General features: G+C 44.5%; 1 protein-coding gene across 3 annotated transcripts in view; it reads right to left on the bottom strand.

Annotated features, from left to right (window-relative positions):
- Positions 1 to 257: 257 nt before the first annotated feature.
- STUM (stum, mechanosensory transduction mediator homolog) overlaps positions 258 to 22,790 on the bottom strand; it is a 106,484-nt gene continuing 83,951 nt past the window's right edge. The window contains exon 4 of one of the 3 annotated variants that reach the window (XM_089777472.1): positions 258 to 3,081. In XM_089777472.1, coding sequence (XP_089633598.1) covers positions 2,994 to 3,081 — 88 coding nt within the window. In that variant the 3' untranslated portion in view covers positions 258 to 2,993. Of the gene's footprint in view, positions 3,082 to 16,452; positions 20,398 to 22,790 lie in introns of those variants that run through there. The other 2 variants (XM_075925309.2, XM_075925308.2) reach the window with 2 other exon arrangements.

The following is a 22,790-nucleotide window of genomic DNA, read 5'->3' as shown; positions in this document are numbered from 1 at the left end:
CCCTTTTCCGGAGGCTCTTATTCTTACTTTGAAGTAAGAATAAGAGCCTCCGGAAAAGGGCACTTTTTCCGGAGGATCGGGGCCAGTCTAGACGCTCTTTTCCGGCTTTTTTAAAAGCCGGAAAAAAGCGGCGGACATTTTTATTTAAATGCCGCGGGGGATATTTAAATCCCCCGCGGATTTCCCTACGACGACTAGTGAAATTTACATGCCCCTTCCGGAAAAGGGGCCAGTGTAGACGTAGCCTCAGTGTGCTCAATTCCTATGGTCTTCATAGGAGACCTTGCAGGGTTGGGTTCTCTGTTTTTAAACATCCCTGTTGATCATGAGTTGCTTCACTGGATTTGGGGGAAGAAATAGCAACAGCTGTCAGCTTTAGGAGATTTATGAGCGTGAGACAAAAAATTGCAAGGTCTCAACTTAGCAATGTAATATTACAACACAGTGCTGGTTTGACCAGAAGTCATCATTTTGTTGGACACGGAGAAAGTCTATGCTCCTGTAAAAGATTTGGACAGCATGTCTGATGTCCCTTCTCTAGTGGCTGGTTCATGTATGCAGTAGAGCTGAAAGGTAAACATTTCAGCTTCAGCAGATGTACCTGGCTAGCTCTCACGAGCTAGCATGCTAAAAATAGAAGGGCAGCTGTGGCAGCACAAATAGGATCCTATCTGAAACTCTAGGCATGGATTTTGGCTTATTGCCTTCATGCACCTGCAACTATGCTTCTATTTTTAGCAAGCTATCTTGAGCAGAGCTACTGTGGGTAAGTCTACCCAAGCAGCTAGTTAGTTTCCAGGTCTACTGTAGCTGTGGTCTTGGAGAACAATAGTCTACCTCTCCTCTCTGATAATGGATAGTAATAGAGAGGTAGCCATGTTAGTCTGATCTTGCAAAAACAAAAGGAAAAACTATGTAGCACTTTAAAGACTAACAAGATGGTTTAATAGGTGATGAGCTTTCATGGGGCAGACCCATTTCCTCAGATATCACACAAATACCAACCCTGGAACTTTCCCTTGCAACAAACCCCGTTGCCAACTCTGTCCACATATTTACTCTGGTGACACCATCACTGACCCTAACCATGTCAGTTATATGATCAAGAACACATATTCCTGTTCATCCAGAAATATAATTTATGCCATCATGTGCCAACAGTGTCCTTCTGCTATGTATATTGGACAGACTTCTCAGACGCTTCGCCAAAAAATTAATGCCCACAAATCAGACATCTTCACAAGTAAAAACCAGTTGCTTTTCATTTCAGCCTACCTGGGCATAACTTTAACGACCTTACTACATGCATCTTACTTCAAAGAGACTTTAACCCCAGATTACAGAGGGAAACTTCAGAACTTTCTTTCAGCTTAAATTTAACACTTTACGAATGGGCCTTCAGAAAGATGCTAATTACCTTAACCATTACAAAGATAGCTTCCCCACTTATCATCCCTGATTAGCCATTCATTGACTCATAAATAGCTATTCCTTTCCTCCCTCTCACCCCACCTTCTGTATTAAATCTGATTTGTCAGTTTAATAATTTGTTCGCTTTTTTTCATTGTATTCCTTTGGTATATATGGTCATGCCCAGGGCTCGACAAATAATGTAATCTACTCACCCGTGGTGAGTAGATTACGACCTGGAAGAGCCAGCGCAGAGCGATCTGTGCATGCGCAGAATGCAGAACGGCATGAAACCGCGCGGCTGGTGAGCAGGGCTCACCGCCACTTGGCAAGCCCTGGTCATGCCAATTCTCTTCCAAAATATGATCTGAGGAAGTGGGTCTGGCCCACCTAATAAATCATCTTGTTAGTCTTTAAAGTGCTACATAGTTTCTCTGATAATGGAGTTACTGCTTTAATTTACATGGTAGAGATCTCTGCTGAAACTCTTGGGTTCAAATCCTGATGATGACTGATCCATTGTAGGGTTCTCCCTGGTGTTTTCCTCTTGGAACAAAGGTTGGGATTTTTTGTGTCTTTGAAACTAGGAAGTGTAGAACACAGAACTAAATTGCAAAGGGGAGGCATCTTAGAAAACCACTAAGATGTGCTTATTTAATGGCATCCGCATCAAGCGTTCTCAGTGTGTCAAATGATTTTTCTAATTTCCAACCCTGTAAACGCAACCTTGGATTTGAAAAATCAAGTTATGTATTTTCCTACTCCTGTGTTATCACCACTAACAGCTCTTCAACAGTACTTACTTGGCCATTTTGAAAATCAGAACAGAATCCAGCTCATGCCTCTAGAGAGATATTGGCTCTGCAGGGTGAACAGGAGTAGACAGCTGTTTTTATCAGTGAACAGGTAGCTTAACTAAGAAATCACACAAGAGGCAGATGCCAAGGTACAAAGCTGGACTCGGTACATTCATCATGAACAGTCTAGTTAGTTTTTTTAACAAAAAAGATCTGCAAACAGACTGTGATTTGTACAAGTTTATTCAATGTTCATAATCATTTGGTGAATTATTAGTGTAAATTAGCAGAGCATTGTTTCCAGCAATGGCCACTCTGTTCACTCTATTTGTTATTTGAGCCATAAGATATTACTTCTGTCACATGGCAATAGCTCTGTTCCCAGACAGAATGACTTCAGTTTTAGAAATAGTTGGGAACCCTTTCTTCTGTTTACAAAATATCCACGAGCACTGGTAACTGTCTGAATGCTCTGTGCGGAAGGCATAGTTTATTTTGAGGTAATTTCAAAATAAAGCACTATTCCAACAAGTCCCTTAGCCCTCGTGGAATGAGGGTTACAGGGATGCCAGAATAGTGTGCCTGTTGTTTTGAAATAAATAATGGGCATGTTTAAAGATGCAGAATTGCTATTTTGGGATACTTCTGGTATCTCGAACTAGCCCTGTTGTCTAGACGTTGCCTTAGAGCCAACATCTAGGAGAGTGGCACAGTCTCCTCCCATATGTGAATCTTCCCACTGAGTCCACCCAAGCAGGTGGCTGGTGGACAGCAAGCAGATACACATCACAGTGCTGGCTGCTGCCCTACCTCTGCTTCACTGCTGAAACGTGGCCATCTTGGAGTTTTCAGCCTCACATGCAGGATTCCTGTCCTAACCCTTAGGACCTTAAGGATGAATATAAACATCCTCATGAAATTACAGGGAAGTACCTAGGGTGAGCGTATGCCCTTCACTTGCACCTCCCCCAACTCTTGCTAACATGTGCCCCACACCTGCACAGCAATCTCTGTCTGTGAAATGGGCTCACCCCCCCCCATGTTCCCATCCCTTCCTACATCCTCCCCCCATGTATTAGAAGAGCATTTCCACCAGAAAGCTGAGCCAGCCTCCCTCGCTCCAACTGCCTGCCTGCAACACCTGGCCTGAACCCCCAGCCTGTCGCCTGCCAGCAGCTCGCGGGGACGTGGGGTAAGGTGGCAAATAAATACGATCAATGGCAATTTGAGTGGAAACATCACAGCTGTGGAACCAAGAGCTCAGTGTGGAATAGTCATGGGGCAAACAGTCAGCCTTGCAGGCTGGTCGGAGTCAGGCATTCCTAAAGCAAGGCTGCCAACTCTATCAGACATCACCAAAGCCTCCTCTAGGTGTAGGGTGGTCAGGATGCTTCCTCCGCCCCCCTGCCTCCTGGGAAAAGCCTGCCCCTCAGAGCTGCTGCCTGAGCTGAGAGTTGTCCTGCTCTAGGCAGAGCTCCTTTTTCCACTTGAAGGGCTGGGATGGGAGCCCTCTGGGAGTGCTGAGTCCTGTTCTCTCCTTTCTGGCTCTGTGCCATGTGTAAGGAGTCTGGGATGATCTCAGGCCCTGGGTGGGAGTAGAAAGCTGGGAATGGGTGACAGGGGATGGATCACTGGGGCGGGGGAGGGGGACAGCTGCCTATTCTGTTCATTCCCTCTGGGGTGCCAGTTACAAGACAGGATACTGGGCTAAATGGACCCCCAGTCTGTCCATTGTTCGCACATTGTGATGGGCTGCCATCATCCTTGTTCTCAGACAGAGCTAGGAAGGGAGTGAGGGAACGGAGGGACAGGAGAGGTACCTGAAGCTCAGGGAGCTAAAGCTGACTTGGAAGGTGGATTCATGGACGGGGCTGAGCCTCCCCCAACTGCTGTGGCCATGTGTGACATCGATATTGATGGGGGGGGGAGGGGAGTGTCTCTGTGTGGGAAGGACTCCAGGATTAACTGAGTGGGAGATGCACCCTGACCTCCTCTCAGTTAATATTGGTATGTGGGAGGGACACAAGTACTGATGGAGATTGAAGATCTGTGTCTTCCTTTTGGTGAGGGGTCAGCAGTGGGTGTGGTGATGGTGGAATCATTTGACTTTGCCGCAACCATCTTTGCTCCAGAGGGAAAGGAATCCTATAAAATCCACTTGCCGCTTCTTCCACATCCACTCTTTCCTCCCTCTGCAGATTTTCCCTTTATTGCTTTACCTAGAGCATTTTTCCACCCAGCCTCTTGTATAATAGCATGAAGCCAAGTTTGGAGATAGGGAGGCTATTATTGCCTGAGGGATGAGAGGTCAGGCTCCCCTGCAGCAACCCACCTTATTCACACATATCACAACTAGAGTCCAGTACTCTCCCTGCAGAAGATGTGGGTCCCAATGGCAGTTCCACACTCTTTGGGCTGAGTGTCCAATCAACCACTCCAAAAGTATGCACATGTCTCATCAGCCAGGTTGGTTTTGCCTGAGAACGTTAACAGGTCAGTGGAGGAGAAGCTCCAGGTGAGCTCACGCTGAGGCACTTTTAAAGAAATTGGGGTGAGGTTTGTTTTAAAGAACCCACATCAGGGACCTCCCCCCCCCCCAAAGGCTGAGAGAAAACTGCTATAAACTCCTTCCCCTACCCTAATGTCACACTAGTGCTTGTTACATATAAAGGCAGGGAAGGAAAAGATAAAGGTACTGAAACATTCTTGTTAAAAAAAAAAAAAACGTTACCAATGCAGAGCCTGCAAAAAAATGGCACCCAGGCATTTGTGTGTGTACATGTAGCTGTGTAATAAGTGGGCACTCTGAGCAAGGCCTTTGTTTAAAGTTGCTTAAGTGTTTCCATTATAGAGTCACTTTGTGGCTTCTAAGTTTCTCAAAGTTTCACCTTTTGGGCCTGAATTTTGACACACTTGTCAGCCAGAAAGTTTTATGAGAAACAGTCAAATCATTTTCAAGCACATAGGAATGAAAACAAAATTCTGTAGATAATTTTTTGTGTTTTTATTTTGTATTAAGCACACTAACATGTTGGGATAATATAAATAGAAAGCCTGGCAGGAACTTGGGGCCAGATTTTTAAAGGAAATTAGCTCCTGAAGATGCCAAGTGCTTTTGAAAATCCAGCTAGTATCTATCTGCATCCTTAGGGGCCTAAATACCTTTTTAACACTTGGCACTTAGTACCTAGGTTCTAGGGCAATAGATGGGCCACACGTCTGAGTCGCTCCTAACCTGTCTCTGGCTATACCCCGTAGGGCTATCCTGGGGGGTAAAGTGGGTGACCACCCAGGGAGCCTTGGTCTGGTCAGGGGAGTGCCGTGTACGCTGCCAGTGGGCAGGGGATCGCCTGGAGAAGTGAGTAATGGGAGCACTGCACATGAACAGAGTTTGGGCAGGGGCACTCGCAGAGGCAATGCATTGGAGGGCATCCAGATTTCTCCCTGTTTCCTCCCCATGGAGGATGTTTGGGGGGGGCAATGCCTGACACTGCTGATGGTTCCTCCATGATTCCACATGGGTGCAGGAGGGGTTGGCTGCTAGAGGGCTGCTTAGAGGGCGAGGGGTTATTCCTGATTATTGTTCTGTAGTTTACAAATAAATTGAGGCCTGCACCTCAGGTTTGATATGTGAAATCACACACAGTTTTGTCAGTGACGACCATCCCTCAGCTTCTCTGCTCTAGCACAAGGTGAGTCCACCTCTCCCTTCATCTGGGTTCTCCCCTTCTTTCCCTTACTTTAGTCTTAGGTTTCTCAATGCCCCACTTACCAGTAGCCAAAGATTAGACCATGCAACCTTGACTCTGCAAGGAGTCTTTACTCATATGCTCAAACCCATTGAACTCCTGAAAGTTGCAAGATCTGTCCCCAGCCTCTGCCATAGCTCATCACTTCAGAGTTTTGGAGCAGCAGTATATCTGTGTTGATTTGTCTGTAAAACTTGTAGGGTGCGTCTAGACTGGCAAGATTTTGTGCAAAAGCAACTGCTTTTGCCCAAAAAACTTGCCAGCTGTCTACACTGGCCGCTTGAATTTGCGCAAGAGAACTGACATTCTAATGTAAGAATTCAGTGCTTCTTGTGCAAATACTTTGACGCTCCCGCTCAGGGATAAGCCCTCTTGCGCAAGAGGGCCAGTGTAGACAGGCACCTTAATTTTTTGCGCAAGAAAGCCTGATGGCTAAAATGGCCATTGGAGCTTTCTGGCGCAAAAGTGCGTCTATACTGGGCACGGATGCTTTTGCGCAAAAGCACTTTTTGCGCAAAAGCATCTGTGCCAATCTAGACGCTCTTTTGCAGAAATATTTTTACCGGAAAAACTTTTCTGTTAAAAGTATTTCCGCAAAATCATGCCAGTCTAGACGCAGCCCTAATGTTTTGGTACTGCCACAAGGAGTAAAGAACAGTTCTATGTTCTACCACTGTGGTTTTCAAACTTTTTTTTTTTTTTTTTTCATGACCCAGCTGAAGAAAATTGTTGATGCCTGTGGCCCAATGTAAATTGACTGGAGTGTGGGCTTTAGGGTGGGGCTGAGGGTGAGAGCTTTGAGGTGTAGGAGGGGGCTCTGGCTTTGAGGGAGGGCCACGGCTGGGGCAGGAGGGTGTTACCTTGAGTGGTTCTCAGTCAGCAGTGCAGCAGGGGTGCTAAGGCAAGCTCCCTGGCACCATAAACCATGCTGTGCCCCAGAAGCAGCCAGCGGCAGGTTCCTAGCCAATGGGAGTGTGGAGCTAATGCTCAGGACAGGGGCAGTGTGTGGAGCTTCATGCGCTCTACCCTGCCCCCCAAATCAGGGCCTTTTGCCAGCTACTTCTGGAGTGCGGCACAGTCTGGGGTGCCAGGAGAGGCAGCCTTCCTGAGCACCCCCATTGGTCACCTGATCATCCTGCAACAATGAGACCCAGTGCCTGACGTTCAACAGTGTGACCCATAGTTGTACCATACAGTTGTACCATACCACTGTTGTACCATACAGTCTTTGCATCCTGAATTAACAATTACAGATGGCACTCTTGTTGGCTATATAGAGCATGTGCTGTGAGAGAGAAAGCGTGTTTTCTTGCCGATTCTGAGAGATATTGCAGATGTGTTATTAAAATGTTGTTAAATGTATGGATTTGCACAGAAGGAATTTCCCTACAAATTCAATCCTAATAAAGATAATTTCTTCAGAATAAGCACTAGAATCAACTTTTGCAATACTGAGTAGCTTAATCAAATTATAATTTTTGTGCCACTTGGGCAATGTATGTCCAAGTCCAAAATGTATACCACTTATGCCATGGGTTTTGTACTTATTTATATATTTTTATTATTTCTTTTTATTTTTTAGCCAACCAAGAAATTGCTAAGTAGTTGCTAAGTTAAACAATTATAACAACAGAACCCTGGCGAACCAAGTGCTGTGTGTTCTGTGTCCTGTTAACTGGTTATTATTAATGTTTTTTAACCCTTAATCTCTTGAAACTCAATTCCCCAGTTATGGATAGGCACTACAGGAATTTCTGCTATCTTGTTTTATTGGAATGTTTGAAAGAATTTTTTTATTACAAATACAAAAACAAAACAGGTAAAACAAGTCTTTATCCTTTTGTTTTAAAACATTAACTCTGCAATAACAGGGCAGCAGGAAGGAAAGATGATCTACAAATGATGTTTTCTCATGGCATTGTATTAAATTAGCCACATGGAGCAGATAAGAGACACCCTATAGGAAATGCCATCTTCATGATGTACAGAAAGATCAGCTGTTCTGTAGAGCCTTCCAAGGTTGAATTTTTTTTCATTCCCAAAATTACATGTGAAACAGTGTGAACACATTTCATCTAATTTAGCAGTTCTCGAGATTTTTTTGCCTTCAGAGCTGGGTGGTTGGAGAGCAGCGGCTGCTGGGTGAACACCCAGCTTTGAAGGCAGCAGTACCTCTAGCAGTAGTGCAGAAATAAGGGTGGCAATACACCATACACCTGGCTAGTCTGTCTTCTGTGCTGCTGCTGGCTGCAGCAGCATTGCCTCCAGAGCTGGGGGTCCTACCAGTGGCCACCGCTGTCTGGCTGCCTTGATCTTTGTCTGTGACCATGAAATTCAGTTTCACACAGCAAAAGGTGAATTATGTCTGAAAGGTCCATGTCAATCTATGTAGCTACCACTGGAAGATTAATTCCTTGCTGCCTCTCTGAAACATGTCTAATAAACACTGTATGTTAATATGGACATTACTGTGGACAGGAACCTTTTATAAGGGGTCATTATGGACAGCCCCTGATAGCTGAAAATTCACCGTACACAGCTTCATCAAACTGTGATAGTCCCCATATTCAAACAGCCCCCTGCCCATGTCTATTTGTAGTTTTCTGAGCAATGGAACACTTGGGTTGGCTAGTAGGAAAATCTTCCTACAGCGGAGATGGCTCAGTTAGACTGTGGACTGGTTTCCTAGATAAAGTGTTGGGAGCCCCATTGCTAGAGTTATTTCAAAGCTGGATAAATAATAAGGAAAGCAAGACAGGGAATGAGTCTGCTTTAGAAGGGGAATGAACCAGGTAAGCTAATGTGTCTTGTTCAATCCTTGATTTCTAGGCTGTGGACTCAGGTTATGTTAGATGGGTTCATTAATGCTTGAGAAAGCTGAGCCATGTTCCCAGTCTCCATTTAGACATTATGGGTGTGTGTCTAAGTTTACTCATCACTACCTAGGGTTGTCAGATGGTTTAACCAAAAATACTTGAGAGTTATTAAGCAAAAAAAAAAAAAAAACCTTAAAAAAACCCAGCATGGCCCCTTTAAGAACAGGCTGGGCTCTGCCCCTTCTAACAGGCTTCCGCAGGCAGCCAGACAGCTCCCCTGCAGAACCAGGTAAGTCGGGGTGCGGGGGGGAAAGGGCAGCTGGCCCTGGTTGCTGAGTGTGTGTAGGGTTGCGAGGTGTCCAGTATTGACCTGGACAGTCTGGTATTTTTGCCTCCTGGCCAGGAAAAAATCAAAACACTGGACACTTTAGGTGTCCCATCTTTTCTGAATTTTTTTACCGGAAAAGAGGCAAAAATACCGGACTGTCCAGGTCAATATGGGACACCTGGCAACCCTATCACTACCAGGTCTACAACTGGTGGGTAGCAAGAAAGGGGCACATGTTAACTTCAACCTAATAAGAATACAGCATCTCATGGCTGTATAGAGAGAATCCCTTCTGCTTCATTCAAACTATACAGAAAGTGAATATATTTAACTAAAAAAAATACACAGTATCCAAACACAGCAAGTCACAGTAACATACTTTGTGATATAAATAGTCAGCGCACATTTTTTTTTCAAACAGTTTCTCTCTCTCTCTCTCTCTCTCTCTCTCTCTTTCTCTACACACACACACACACTGCTTGACGAACCGCGGCAAAAGCCGCTTGTAAGCCCCGCACTGCACATGCGCAAGAGCCGCATGTGCACGCTGCCAGTAAACGGGGCGCCGGGCTGAAATCTACTCACCATGGGCAAGTAGATTCAATAGATTGTCGAGCCCTTTGTGTGGGTGGGTGGATGAGTGGGTGTATGAGTGGGTGTATGTATGTATATAAACAAATACAGAGCATATGAATTAAAATCAAGACTAACCATTAGCTTCCCTGTAAGGATAGGAAGGGAAACCAGACATACACAGCCATTGCCTTTGGGGATGGAAAAAAATATATAGCTGATGGGGGGAAAAAAATATTCCTTGATACTACTTGGGCATCATCCAATTTTTTGTTTGATAGCAAAGAATTTTACCCTATTCCATACAGAGCAGCAACTCTTGTGTAAATATTTGCTGAAGGAGGTCACTTCAGGACCTTCTTGCTAGCCTTCAAGGAGACTGGCTATAGGCCATGTTCTGATGATATTCATGTAATCCCAGAATAACCCCACTGCATCAAGGGACCAAGTTGCAAGCATGCTATTCCTGATTAAGTCAACAAGCCTTGTAGCAGACAGAAGATGATTCAGTGAATTACTCTGGATTTATCATTGTAAATTAAAGCACAATTTCCACATGTATGGAGACTTTCCTAACCGTTATTTGTGTTCGCTGTATATTCCCCTCCCTCCATTTTACTCTTTCATCATGGAAAGGAAACAAGGTTTTTTTGGCTTGTTCACTGATGCACTAGAAAACCAATCAGTTAATCCTATCTGAGCCCTAGCAATAAATACAGAAGATTAAGAGGAAAAGGTATGGGTTCTAGGTGTACAGTGGAGGTCATTAGAAATAATTTAAAACTGACTTAAATTTAATCTAATTTCACATCAGATCAGTAGTACATGAGGGAAGATAATGCATACTATAGTCCTAATTTGGATAGTGACTTGCAGGTATGGTGTCTGCCTGAACATGAAGGAAAGTTGGATGTACAGTATTACTGGAATTGTCACACACTGGCTGGGGACAGAGGGTGAATTAGCAAAAGAGCACTGCTTTTTCCAGGATGGACTGTTGCACCTCTTGAGATCTTATGGTTGAGGCTGGATTCTAAGTGTCTCTAAGCTTTAATTGCTGCTGTACACCAAACAGATGTTCTTTTGGCTCCAAGCGGAAAGGCCTATGTTTATGGCACAGGAGGTCCTTGACTTCTTCCCTCACTGTTGTTTGCTGTGATAGTCTGTATAACTACAATGGAATGGTACGGTGCACTTTGCTGTGCAGCTGCAATACCCACAATACATATGGAATAAAATGGGGTTAAAACCTAGATTTTTGGACTGGTTTGTGGTTCCCCAGCTCAAATCGGTGTGATCTGTGTAGTGCCTTAAAACAGAAGTTCTCCCGAAAGAACTTGCATGCTGCATACAGCTGAGAGAGATGAGCACGGGGGAATTTACACCAGCACCTAAAGGATTTTTAATCAGTTGTGTGTTACCTTTCACAAACTTATGGCACATGCATTTTTTTAAAAGAAAGCAAAGGCTGCAGAACCATCAGAGGGCTCCTACTCTACTAACCACTGATCTCATTACCCAGTGTGCTTGAACAGCGAGTCTCAGCCTTTTCAGGCAAATGGATCAATTTGCCAGATGTCTAGATCAAGAACTCTGTTGTATCAGCCAGTGTGTGCCACCTCTCCTTCAGATGTGAGAGCACTTTATGAGATGGGGGTGTGGAATATCCATGTCTGGTCCAAGCACTCACCGCTCAGTGGGAGGTGGGCAACTGTGGTGCTCTGACCTCTACTGGACAGCACCATTGGGAGAGGCAAAAAGAAACTAGAGTGACAGGTACCAAAGAATAACTGCAATAAGCCCTTTGTTTTTATTTTGAGAAATGCCAACAGGCAACATTTTGGTGTGGTCTCATGCCTTCAAGACAATGGAAATGCAGAAGAGACAAGTGCTGTCCCCCTTATAAAGCTTTTCACCTCAAACACATTCATATATATAAAGGGGAAAACATCTATATATACCCTGTGCTGTGCACATTGGAAAAGCAGATCAGATAAACTGCTAAACAATATAGAGCTAAACAGCAAACGAAGTCAGAGGCTTTTGGAGATTTCTTTACTGAGACTGTGAAAATTGGGAGAGATTTGACTGACCGTTTTGGTGGAAGCATTAAAAATGTGACTGAGGTTCCTGTTTCCTAGTTTTTGTTTTCTCCCAAGAGCTGAGCATTTAGCAGGTAATCTGAGTAACATGGTGTGGCAGGAGTTAGTTACAGGAAGCATTTGTATAACTCCCATGGTCAACAAGCAAATGATCAAACCCACATTGCTTGCTGGCATATTGAAGGAGGCAGCCTTCCTCTGGTGTGATTTTTCTAGGAGGAGGTATAAACGCTCCTGGTTATGAATCCATCCCTCACCAAACAACAATAAAAACCACCCTCTTACATAGAGGGGAAAACACCACCTTCCAACTCCACACTTCTACAGGAATGTTACCTGTATGACTCTTTTTTCATTTCGGGGACAGAATCCAGAACCAATATTTAGTTTTAATTTATTAGTTGACATGAGCTTCCCTTCTGTAAGTGCTTAAAATTCTCTGTTTGGAGCTCACCAAACATTTAAAAAAATGGTATCCTCTTGGCCGAAGAGAGGATTTTGGGTGCCTTCCATAAAAAGGCAGTGGTTCTCTGCTCTTTCCAATGAACTACATACAATAGGGTTGATTCTACTGTGCTCAGCTCCTTGCTCAGACTCTTAGACCTGGTCTACACGAGATCAGGAAAGTTGGTTTAAGATATGTAACTCCAGCTACATAAAATGTGTAGCTGAAGTTGGCTTACCTTAAGCCAGATGTGGGGTACCTAAGGCCCGGGGATCAGCTTTGGCCTCTGGCTTGCCTAGATCCAGCCCCCTGAGACTCAGTGCTCTTTCTCCCCCTCCCCCACCCGAGGCATCAGGGAGCTGGTCCTGGTGCTCCAGCCCTGCAGCCCCTCAGTTCTCCTCCTGCGGGGCTAGAGCAGCAGCACCAGCTCTAAGCTGTAGGGGGCAGGAGGAGCCCCAAGCCTCACAGTCTGGAGTCAGGGTCTAGATCTGACCAACAGACTCTGCCTGGCAGAGGGAAAGCACCCTCTGCCCCCACCCCCTGCCCTGACCCCGCACCCCCAGCCTGCTCCTGCCCAGCCCCCACAACCCAAGCCTGCTTCCAGGCAGACCCCCTCACATACTGAACCCCTCATTTTTGGCCCTGCCCCAGAAACTAGACTGGGGCCCCCAGGCTCTGGCAGGTGAGGGGCAGTCTCTGGTGTGAGAGGTATGTGTGGAATGTCCTTCTGCTTCTCCGTGTCAGGGGCCACGTACCAGCTCAGTGAAGAGGGTTGTTTGTCTGTTTTTGCTTTTCACTTTTGTGCAGCCCCCAACTGTAATTTTTTGTGTGGGTCAGCAGCCCCCTGCCCAAAAAGGGTTCCTCACCCCTGCCTTAAGCCAAGCCTTGGTGGAGTCCACACTGCAGCAGGTCAATGGGAGCTAATGTTCCCGTTGGCTTGTTACTCCTCACAAGAGGAGGAGTACCAGACGCTAGTGGGGGCTGTCCTCCGTGTTCAATTTACAGGTCAGACCCATAAATCGAATGCTAGAAGATGGACCTCCAGTGCGTCTCGCAGGGGGCACTGAAAGTAATGTGAGAAGCAATTGCAGGACAGGAGAGGAAGGCCATTAGGGATCATTCAGATCCTACCTCCTGCTTCTAGATTTACGGAAGAATTTGTTGCAGCTGCTTTGTCAGATTGATACATCTTAGTGTATTGTTTATTGGGAAGGAAGATGGTAATGAGCAGAAACATTGGGACATATGGATCCAAACCCAAACCTTATGGCTGGCTCTGCTCTATACTGTGGCCTAGACTAAAACATCAGCTCTCAACTTTGGGAAAGTTCAGATCTGGATGGCTAATGGTGCAATGGGAATTGGAGCTGTATAACTAAGAGCATGATCTGGTCCTCCCTCATCAATGTTCATAAGAGCTTGATGAGGCCTTACCCTCACTATACAGATGAGGGAGGCAATGAGACCGAAGAGTGAAGCAATTTTCCCAAGGCCAATTAATCAGTGACAGAACTCAGAGGGTGCGTCTAGACAGTGATGCTATTTCTGGATACTTCTGGTATCCCAAAATAGCTATGCCGCATCTTGAAATAGCTTTCGAAATAAGGGACATGCTATTCTGACATCCCTGCAAACCTCGTTCCATGAGGATTAAGGGATGTTTTGGAATAGTGCTCTATTTCAAAATGAACTTGAAATAAGCTACACAATTTGTGTAGCTCAAATTGCATAGCCTATTTCGAGCTAAAGGTGCAGTGTAGACACACCCAGAGTGTGCTCACTCCAGTCCTAGCCACCGAAACAAGACTCATTCTTTAGTCAGAGCAATTAGATAGGAATAAGGTGATTATTCATTTGAATGGTGGTACTTTGAGGAAAATCCAATTCTAAGCTTGTTCTTCAGTCACTGTTGAAAATCACTAGCCAATAAGCGGCATCAATAATAAACAGCATCAGCTGGAATGATCTAATTAAAACTGATTAAGCAAATCTAATGTGCCAGGCAAAAATATTGCCTTTCGTGTGTCACACACAGGACTTAGTATTGCTTCAGCTTACATATTTCAGAATTTCTTAAATGGCAGGCTGGCTACTTCCGTGCCTCAGTCAGTCTGATAAAATAGCTCCATTTTTAACAAAACACCAGAACTTGCATGTAAATGATACGTCCCATAGCCTGTTTATGCAATGCATGATGCTGTCTATGCCAATATCACTAACACAATAAAAGCAGCCAAGACACAGGACTAATTAAAACGCTGCAGTCTCAAAAGATACAAAGCAGCCCCTCAGAGTTCAACATTTCCATAGCAACTATCCCCTGATTAATCCCATTTTCCTGCTCTTGCTAGAAAGCGCAGATGGAAAACACCGAACATTAGACAAAAAAGAGACTGGCAAAATCTCAGCAATGCAGACAAGCTGCTAAATCCTTTATCACCTTTTGGTATCAAGAGATTTTCTGAGGCATCCTGAACTCCGGCATGTCGGACCCAACTGCTGTGCCAGAGGCATGTGTTGGCTGGATATAGAGTCTGGTACCTGAAGTCACAGGAGACATGTCTGTGGGTATTTTAGTGTCCTGTGGCAGCACTGGTCTATTTACAACACTGACAGTATCTGAATGTTCAGACTCAAAGGTAAGAGCAGCATCTGGAGGGTTTGTGCTACTGCCTCATCTCTGAGCTGCTGAAACTACTGAAAACTAGAGGGTCTACATTACCGCCCTCACCTCAGTCGAATCACTGAGCCCTTTGATTTGGGTCAGCCACTAGTTGCAATGAACTATGTACCCAGATGGAGAGTGATGCCCAGTGGCCAGAGCATATGATGATGGAGTTCTGTTCATGGCTGTACAACCAACTCACCTTTTTACCATAGTGAGGTCTGTGCCTCTGTTTCCCCAGCTGTAAAAGGGATATCGTTGTCTGTGGGGAGAGTAAGTGAGGGCTAAAGCCAGACTTGTATCTGTATAATACGCTGCCCAGAGAGGTGAAAAATCAACACTCCTCCTGAGCAACATAAGTATACTTCTCTAACACCTCCTGTAGAGACAGCTCTATGTCAAGGGGAGAGCTTTTCCTGCTGACTTAGCTACCGCCTCTTGGGGAGGCAGATTAACTATGTGAGGGTAGTAAAGTTTTCACTCAAATATTACAGCTGTACAGCTGCATTGGTGCAACTTACTACTGTATACGTGTGTGTGAAGACAAGCCCTACATGCTGCAAGGTGTTTTGAAGCTTAATTCCTCCATACTTGTAGCGTTCTTTGAGCCTGAGGGAGCTAAGAAGTGCAAGCTACTATTATAGCCTAGTACGATCAGTGAATAATGAACAGCCATGCAGTATTGTATTCTATGGGGTCAATTACAAAAAAGATTTAAATTCAGAGGGGGATTGCTGAGGGTAATTACTGTAGTAATAGTAATCCTGATGATCCTGTCACTTGGCTTTAATCCAGGTGATTCATACAATGCTTGGGGAGTATTCCCCATGTCATTCACTATTGATAAACCAGGCCCTGTTTTTTTTTTTTTTAACATGAGGCTGTTGTGGAACTTTCTAAGGGACAAAGTGAAGTAACCATCTCTGCCTCTGCATGTTGGGTAATGACAATGATAGCAGTTTTCTTTGTTCATCATTCCCAGTCCTGTATTAAGGAAAAGCAAAAACTGGCACCTATCACTCAAACAAACCCACTTTGCTGCTGTCTGCTTTGTGTGATTTAGAAAAAAAAAAAAGTCTCCAGAGTTGGTGTTTTGTTCTTTAAATGTACTTTCATCCATAATTTTAAAGGGCGAAATTTTCCTCTCTGCCCCACTTTGCAGATCTCTTCTCTGCAGTGCAGAGCTGAAAGGCGAGTTCTAGCCATGCACAGCAGCCACATTTAAGGGGCATTTATTTCTCTTTTTATAATGGGTGCAGAATGCTAGGGCTGTGGCTACACTGCACCCCTTTTCCGGAAAAGGGATGCAGATTAGACACTTCGGAATTGCAAATCCGCGGGGGATTTAAATATCCCCCGCGGCATTTGCATTTACATGGCTGCCACTTTTTTCCGGCTTGGGGATAAGTCGGAGAAAAGCGCCAGTCTAGATGCGATTCTCCGGAAAATAAGCCCTTTTCCAGAGGATTTCTTATTCCTACTTTCAAGAATAAGAATAAGAAATCCTCCGGAAAAGGGCTTATTTTCTGGAGAATCACGTCTAGACTGGTGCTTTTCTCCGGCTTATCCCCAAGCCAGAAAAAAGCGGCAGCCATGTAAATGCAAATGCCGTGGGGGATATTTAAATCCCCCGCGGATTTGCAATTCCGACTCGTCTCATTAGCATCCCTTTTCCGGAAAGGGATGCCAATGTAGACGTAGCCTAGGTCTTTAACTTAGCAGTGGAGTCCAATGCAAAGGGCATCAGGCCAAGGTCATGGGTTTGCTGCATGATCTTCATCAAGTCATTTCACTTCCTTGTGCCTCAGTTTCTCATTGATAAAATGGAGACACTGATGCCTACATTCATAAAGTGGTCTGAGAGCTGGAGGCAGACAGCGCTATTGTGCATGAAAGGCTAGCTCAGGCAGCTCTGCCATGGAAAGGAAAGCTGATCTGATTGAGCTGCAAACCCAGGGCTGTTTGATCTTTCCCTGAGGCTACGTCTACACTGCAGCGCTATTTCGGGTACTGGAGGTATCGCCAAATAGCTATTCCACGTCTTTTGAGCACACCCATTATTTTGAAATATAATGGGTTCACTTTTCTGATGTGCCTATGAACCTTATTCCACGAGGTGTAAGGGATGTTTCAGAATAGCAATTTATTCTGAAATAAATACTGTGTAGACAGTGCCAAATTTCAACATAGGCTATTTTGAGATTGACTCGAAATAAGTAACACAATTTGTGTAGTTCAAATCATGTCATTTATTTTGAGCTACAGGTGCAGTGTAGATGCTCCCTCAGTGAGCTGTGCCCAGTGCTGCTCCTTTTTCTAAATTTGTGCCAGTTGTCCTTGAAGAACCAGATGTCCACCACCCTCAGAAACTAATCAAAGGCTGTGCGCCTCTCCCCCACATATTGGGATTCATTTTCAGCTGAACTTCTTCATTTTCACAAGTAACCCTGCATCTGTGTAAGCATGTTGGCTGGTTAGAGATCTTCCTAGCTTGGTGCTTACCCATTAGGTAGTGTCTTTGCGTGCCTAAAGTACATCAGCGGCCTAATAAACATATAACAACATAAAATCAGTTGTTTATATTGAGGATTTGGGTCATCATAGCTAGTCTCTTGCAGTCTCCATGTGGGATATCAAGGCAGCTGAGATCAGTTAAAGTACTTCAGCTAGCACCCCCCAAGTTTAAATGTAAGAGGCCTGGAAACTTTCAGTGAGGATACCTGGGCTCTTGAACTCACTCTCCTTTCTTTCCATGTCTGACAGATCCTCAACCCATTGCCCATTAGGGCAGTTTGACTTCAGTGTGGATCTATATTCCCATGCCTGGTCTTTGGGTATGTCCTCACTGTGTTCTCAGTCTCAATGCCCAGATTGAGGTGAGGTATTGCTCACAGAGACAGAAATGTGATATTACCATTACACGGGTGAGACCTCATCTGGAATACTGTGTGCAGTTCTGCTCTTCCAAAAAATAAACTCATGCTGGAACAGTATAGAGCAGGGTTCCTAGGATGATAAGAGGAATGGAGAACCTATCTTATGAGATGAGACTTCAGGAGTTTGGCTAGTTTAGCCAAACAAAGGCTGAGGGGAGCAGTGTTCCTTGTAAACTGGATGCCTGTGCAGCCACTTAGGAGAGATTTAAATGCTGCCTAGCTGATTAGCAGTGTACCCACAGAAAGGCTTTTGTTTCTACTGGTAGTGCACATTTGCACATTTGCACATTTTGCCACAACAAAATTTATTCTGCACATTAATGGAAAAGATTAGAGGGAATATTGGAGGAGTGTCTCTGAAATTTAGACAAAAGATGAATGAAATGCACAGGTGAAATCCTGACCAAACAGGAAGATGTGAGTGATGTGTGGGGTGAGGGATGAAACCCTGGCTTCAGAAGAAGAGAGAGCACAGCCTTAAATGAAGACCAGCTGTCCTGTTACAGCTGGGAGAAGAGCATCTGAGATGGTCTGAGCTACTTGCTTAGTGGTGATGATAGTGTTGAAATTGGGTTACTCTCCCATCTATGACTCCTGTGGTAATTATTTACATCCAGATGCAGGGCACATCTTAGTCTGGAGAGAGGTGCTGAGTTGTGGTGTATCTAATTACATAACTGTTATTTCTTGGTTTTCTCAGCATTGCCACTTTTAAATCTGAAAGGATTTGGCTGTCTGCACAGCGAAGCAGCCATTTTTGTGTTCAGGCTAGTGCTGACTATCATAGAGGAGGCCCATATCTGCCATTGGTAGTCCATCATAGAGACTTTACTTCTGTTCTTTCTTTATCTCTTTCAACTAGATTAAAGGTCATTCTCACTGAACATAACTGTTTGCTCTGAGTGTCTGGAAACCTTAGCATGGTCCAAAAGCGGACTGTTAGGGCAAGGGAAATCTGGATAGAAAGCTATGTGGAGCTTATCCTAGCCCCTCCCCCACTGGTTCTCTTACTTATGAAACAGAGAGGTGTGCATAAGAGAAAGGGAGAGGGAGTGACTGAGGAGACTTGCACTTGGATGTGTCTCTGTTATGATGCATCTCAATTAAGGCTACGCAGATTTTTAATTAGTTCACAGAAAAGATAGTTCCCAAAGGGTGGGAATGGCAGTAGGATTTTGCTCCTTTGTGGGCTCCTCTTGGCATCTTCTCATTGAAGGAAAGTGACTGGCAAACTTACAATGCTCCATGGGCCTGATATTCAGAAGTGCTGAATACCCACAGTACCACTGAACATCAGGCCATCAGTCTTCCCATCAATTTCACTCTGAAGGGCCTGGAGAGTGAAGTCCTGCCTTTAGCCTTCAGGCAGACAATAGACAGAGGCTGTGCTTCACAATACCAGTATGGCTCAGCCCTGACCTGAAGGGACCACCGCTTTAGGCTGGAAAGGGTAGTTAATTGTCCATGCCTCAGTAAGTCCTTAACCTTGTAGCCAAGGTTACTAACATGGTGTCCAGATAGCCCCATCTGTTGAAGTGGTCTTTGAAATATGGGCACTTGTCCACTAGAAAAAGGACCAAGACCACTAAATCATGCAGCCCAGTACATTAATTAAAACACACACTACATTAATTTTCCCAGTATGGTGCTATTTAACTGAAGTCTCTTTCATGGGCAGGTGGGGGAGAGTGATCTTAGTCTCTGTAAATACCAGTTTACACCAGAAGCTTTAGACAGCATGTTAACCTTCCCTTCCCCCCCCCCCCCCCCCCCCATACACACACAAAGCACAGGCCATGCCACGGAATCCCAATCCTCTGTAAGAACCAGTTTGTTGTTGGCTCATGGCAGGTCCAATCTTTTCTTTCGACAGGTAGAAAAGCAGGCAGGGCATATTCACAGCCTAGGTCACCAGTAAAGTATGATTTAGAATGGCCACAAGCAAAACCTCAGGGCATCTGCAACGACAGAGCTCGAGAGAGCATCATAAACACAGGCAGCAGACAAAGCTGAGCTGAGCCCCTGTTATCAAGAAGCAGTCAAAAAGGGCTCTCAGGAAACAAGGTACCACTCAGCTTTTGCATTTAAATACTGTACATATATCTATAAATATCTACTTCATCTTGCTGTTCACAGCTGGGCTCCTTTCATGGTGAACTACAAGGAGGCCAAATGTCTCCAGCTGCCTCACACCCTGAGGATGGAGAAAGCAGCTTCCCCGCTCTTCTCACCGCTGACCCAAGTGCCATCTTCCTTAGCAGCATCTCATTCTACCAGTTTTCCTCCCTCCTTGGGAGTGGCTGCCCATCACGATGTGTTGGCTGTGCCAGTCCTAACCTCTGTCGTGTTTGACTCATCTCTGGTTCTAAAAGGGCTCAGTGAAGGTCTCCATCTGCTGCTCTGCACCTCCGCTCCGCTGAACAGGCGCACGCATTGGTTTAAAAAAAAAAGAAAAGAAAAATGAAAATGGAAAGGTCCTTGTGCCCACAGTGGCAAACATAACCTCTCACCATGTTCCTTGGAACACCCTTGTCCCAGCCATTACAGCTGCTGTGGGATCCCCTGCTCCTTGTAGCCTGTTGGGGGGAGGTGGGAAGGGAACATGATTAAAATGTTGTTTCATGGTCCATAGCCTTGGTGAATGGCAAACAATGAATCGCCAATGGGTCATGTTTAACAGGACCTGCTGCCACCCTGGTCAGCTAAGAAGGAGGGCAGAGAATTTCCTTTCACTTAGTTCCCCCTGTGCAATGGCATGCGTTAAGGGGGGCTTGGGCTTGGGGTCATCATTTCTGACTAACCCATTTGGGGGTAGCCTGGTCATTGCCCTTTCTGATGTGCAGTTTTGAGAGGAATTTGGGTATGTGTTGTGGCAGGTGTGTTGGGGAGGGCTGGGAGGTGTGGTTTGGAGGACACAGAGCCAGTCCATTCAGGGTGCCTATTAGGGCATTGTGCTAAGTACACTGGGGAGCAGTGGCTGCAGCTCCCTCCCATATGGCTGGCCTCAGAGTGCTATGGAGGGAGGGACCAGTGAAAGATAAGGGGATCTGGCAATACCTCCATCCTGCCCAGCCCAGGCTTCCCTTTGGAATGTATATAATCATCCTTCAAATCTCCCCTTAAAATTTACCTCTGATGTGCTGCCTACAAACACTAGACAGCAAACAGAGCAAGTGGCATGCGGGGACTGCAGCTTATTGAAATCATGTCACTTGTGTTGGGTTTATTGACTGTACAGCTGCAGTGTAGGTCAGAATTCTATTCCCTGCAACTGCTCCCCAGATGACAATGGTCAGGAGAGAGAAACCTTATTGGAAAACCCTCCCTCTGCTTATTTGTCATGATGCCATATGACCATGACGGGCGGCATTTGGTTTTTTTTTTACTTTTTCTAGGTGCTCACAATGTTTTTACCAATATGGCCACCTGACTTTTCCCAACAGAGCCAATGGTTATTATCATTACATCAATGTGGCACTCACCTATATAAAAAACAACAGTTATCCTTCTCTGTGTGACCAATAACAATGAAGATGTTTAAAATGAAACAATTAAAATGCCATTTCGTTTTCACCTTTTTTCCCACCCTTTACCTTGGATAGTGAAATTAGACTGGTCAATATCACTTCTTGAATCTCAAGCAATTTTTAAATGGCCAGCATTTCAGAAGGACATTTCAATCCTAAAACAGCTTTCTACTCTTTCTTTTTTTATACAGCACAGTTTGTCAAACCCTGTGAATACAAATGCTCAATGTAAACTACTGGAAAGTATCCCAACCTGTATCTTTGAGGAACTGTTTCAACAAGCAATAGAGAGATACAGATTTAAAAAAACAAAACCCAAGTTAGAATCATCCCCACACTGTGTTAACAGACCTTAGGATTCACACATAAATTTGCACCAATTTAGTATCACACCTTTACTTAAACCGAGGCAGTTTTATGTGCAGATGGAGCATTAAAAAAACCAACACTCTCACACACACACGCGCGCGCGCACACATACAGACACACACAGAGGGGAGAACTCTTCCCTAGGCTGTGCCTGCAAAAATTTCCTACTCAGATAACTGGAAGCCTTCTGTACACACATACAAGGTCAGATTTTTGGCTGAAAATGAGTAAAACATGCTCAGCCAAATCCTAAGGTCTTTAATTGAGGTAAACATTCATTGACTTCAGTGGAAATTTGCTACAGTAGTTAGAGCAGGATTTTACCCACTGGAAGTTGATAAGAATAAGAAAACCTTACCTTGTGAAACTTTGAAGATGAACAAACGGAAGCAAAAGAAGAATAAAAGGGGAAAAAAAGGGAAAAATATAACAATACAGGTAACATCTGAAGCATATAAAGAACTAGAAAAGAATAAGTAAATTGAGGCTACATAGTAAACAGAGAACAGTTTAGTTATAATCATCAATGACTTAGATAATGGCATAGAGAGTACACATATTTTGCAGATTATATTAAGATAGGAGGGGCTGCAAGTGCTTTGGAGGATAGGATTATAATTTAAAATGGTCTGGACAAACTAGGGAAATGATCTGAGGTAAACAGTATGAAATTCAATAAGAACAAATGCAAAATACTCCACTTAGGAAGAAACAATCAACCGCACACATACAAAATGGGAAAGGACTACCTCAGAAGGAGTACTGTGGAGTAAGTACCAGGGTCATAGTGGACCACATGCTAAATATGAGTTAACAGCGTAAAGCTGTTGCAAAACAAGCAAATATCATTCTGAGATGTATTAGCAGGAGTGTTGTTAGTAGGAAACAAGAAGAAATTCTTCCACTCTACCCATTGCTGATTAGGCCCCAATTGAAATATTGTGTCAAGTTCTGAGAGCCACGTTCCAGAAAAGATAGGATCAAATTGGAAAAAGTCCAGAGAAGAGCAACAAAAATAATGAAAGGTCTAGAAAACATGACCTATGAGGGAACATTGAAAGAACTGTGTTTGT

This window comes from Pelodiscus sinensis, chromosome 3 (assembly GCF_052426305.1).
Source record: "Pelodiscus sinensis isolate ZL-2025 chromosome 3, ASM5242630v1, whole genome shotgun sequence".
In the NCBI taxonomy this organism is placed as follows: Eukaryota; Metazoa; Chordata; order Testudines; family Trionychidae; genus Pelodiscus; species Pelodiscus sinensis.
The sequence above is the reverse complement of the archived record's forward strand: the minus strand, read 5'-3'. Positions and strand labels throughout refer to the sequence as shown.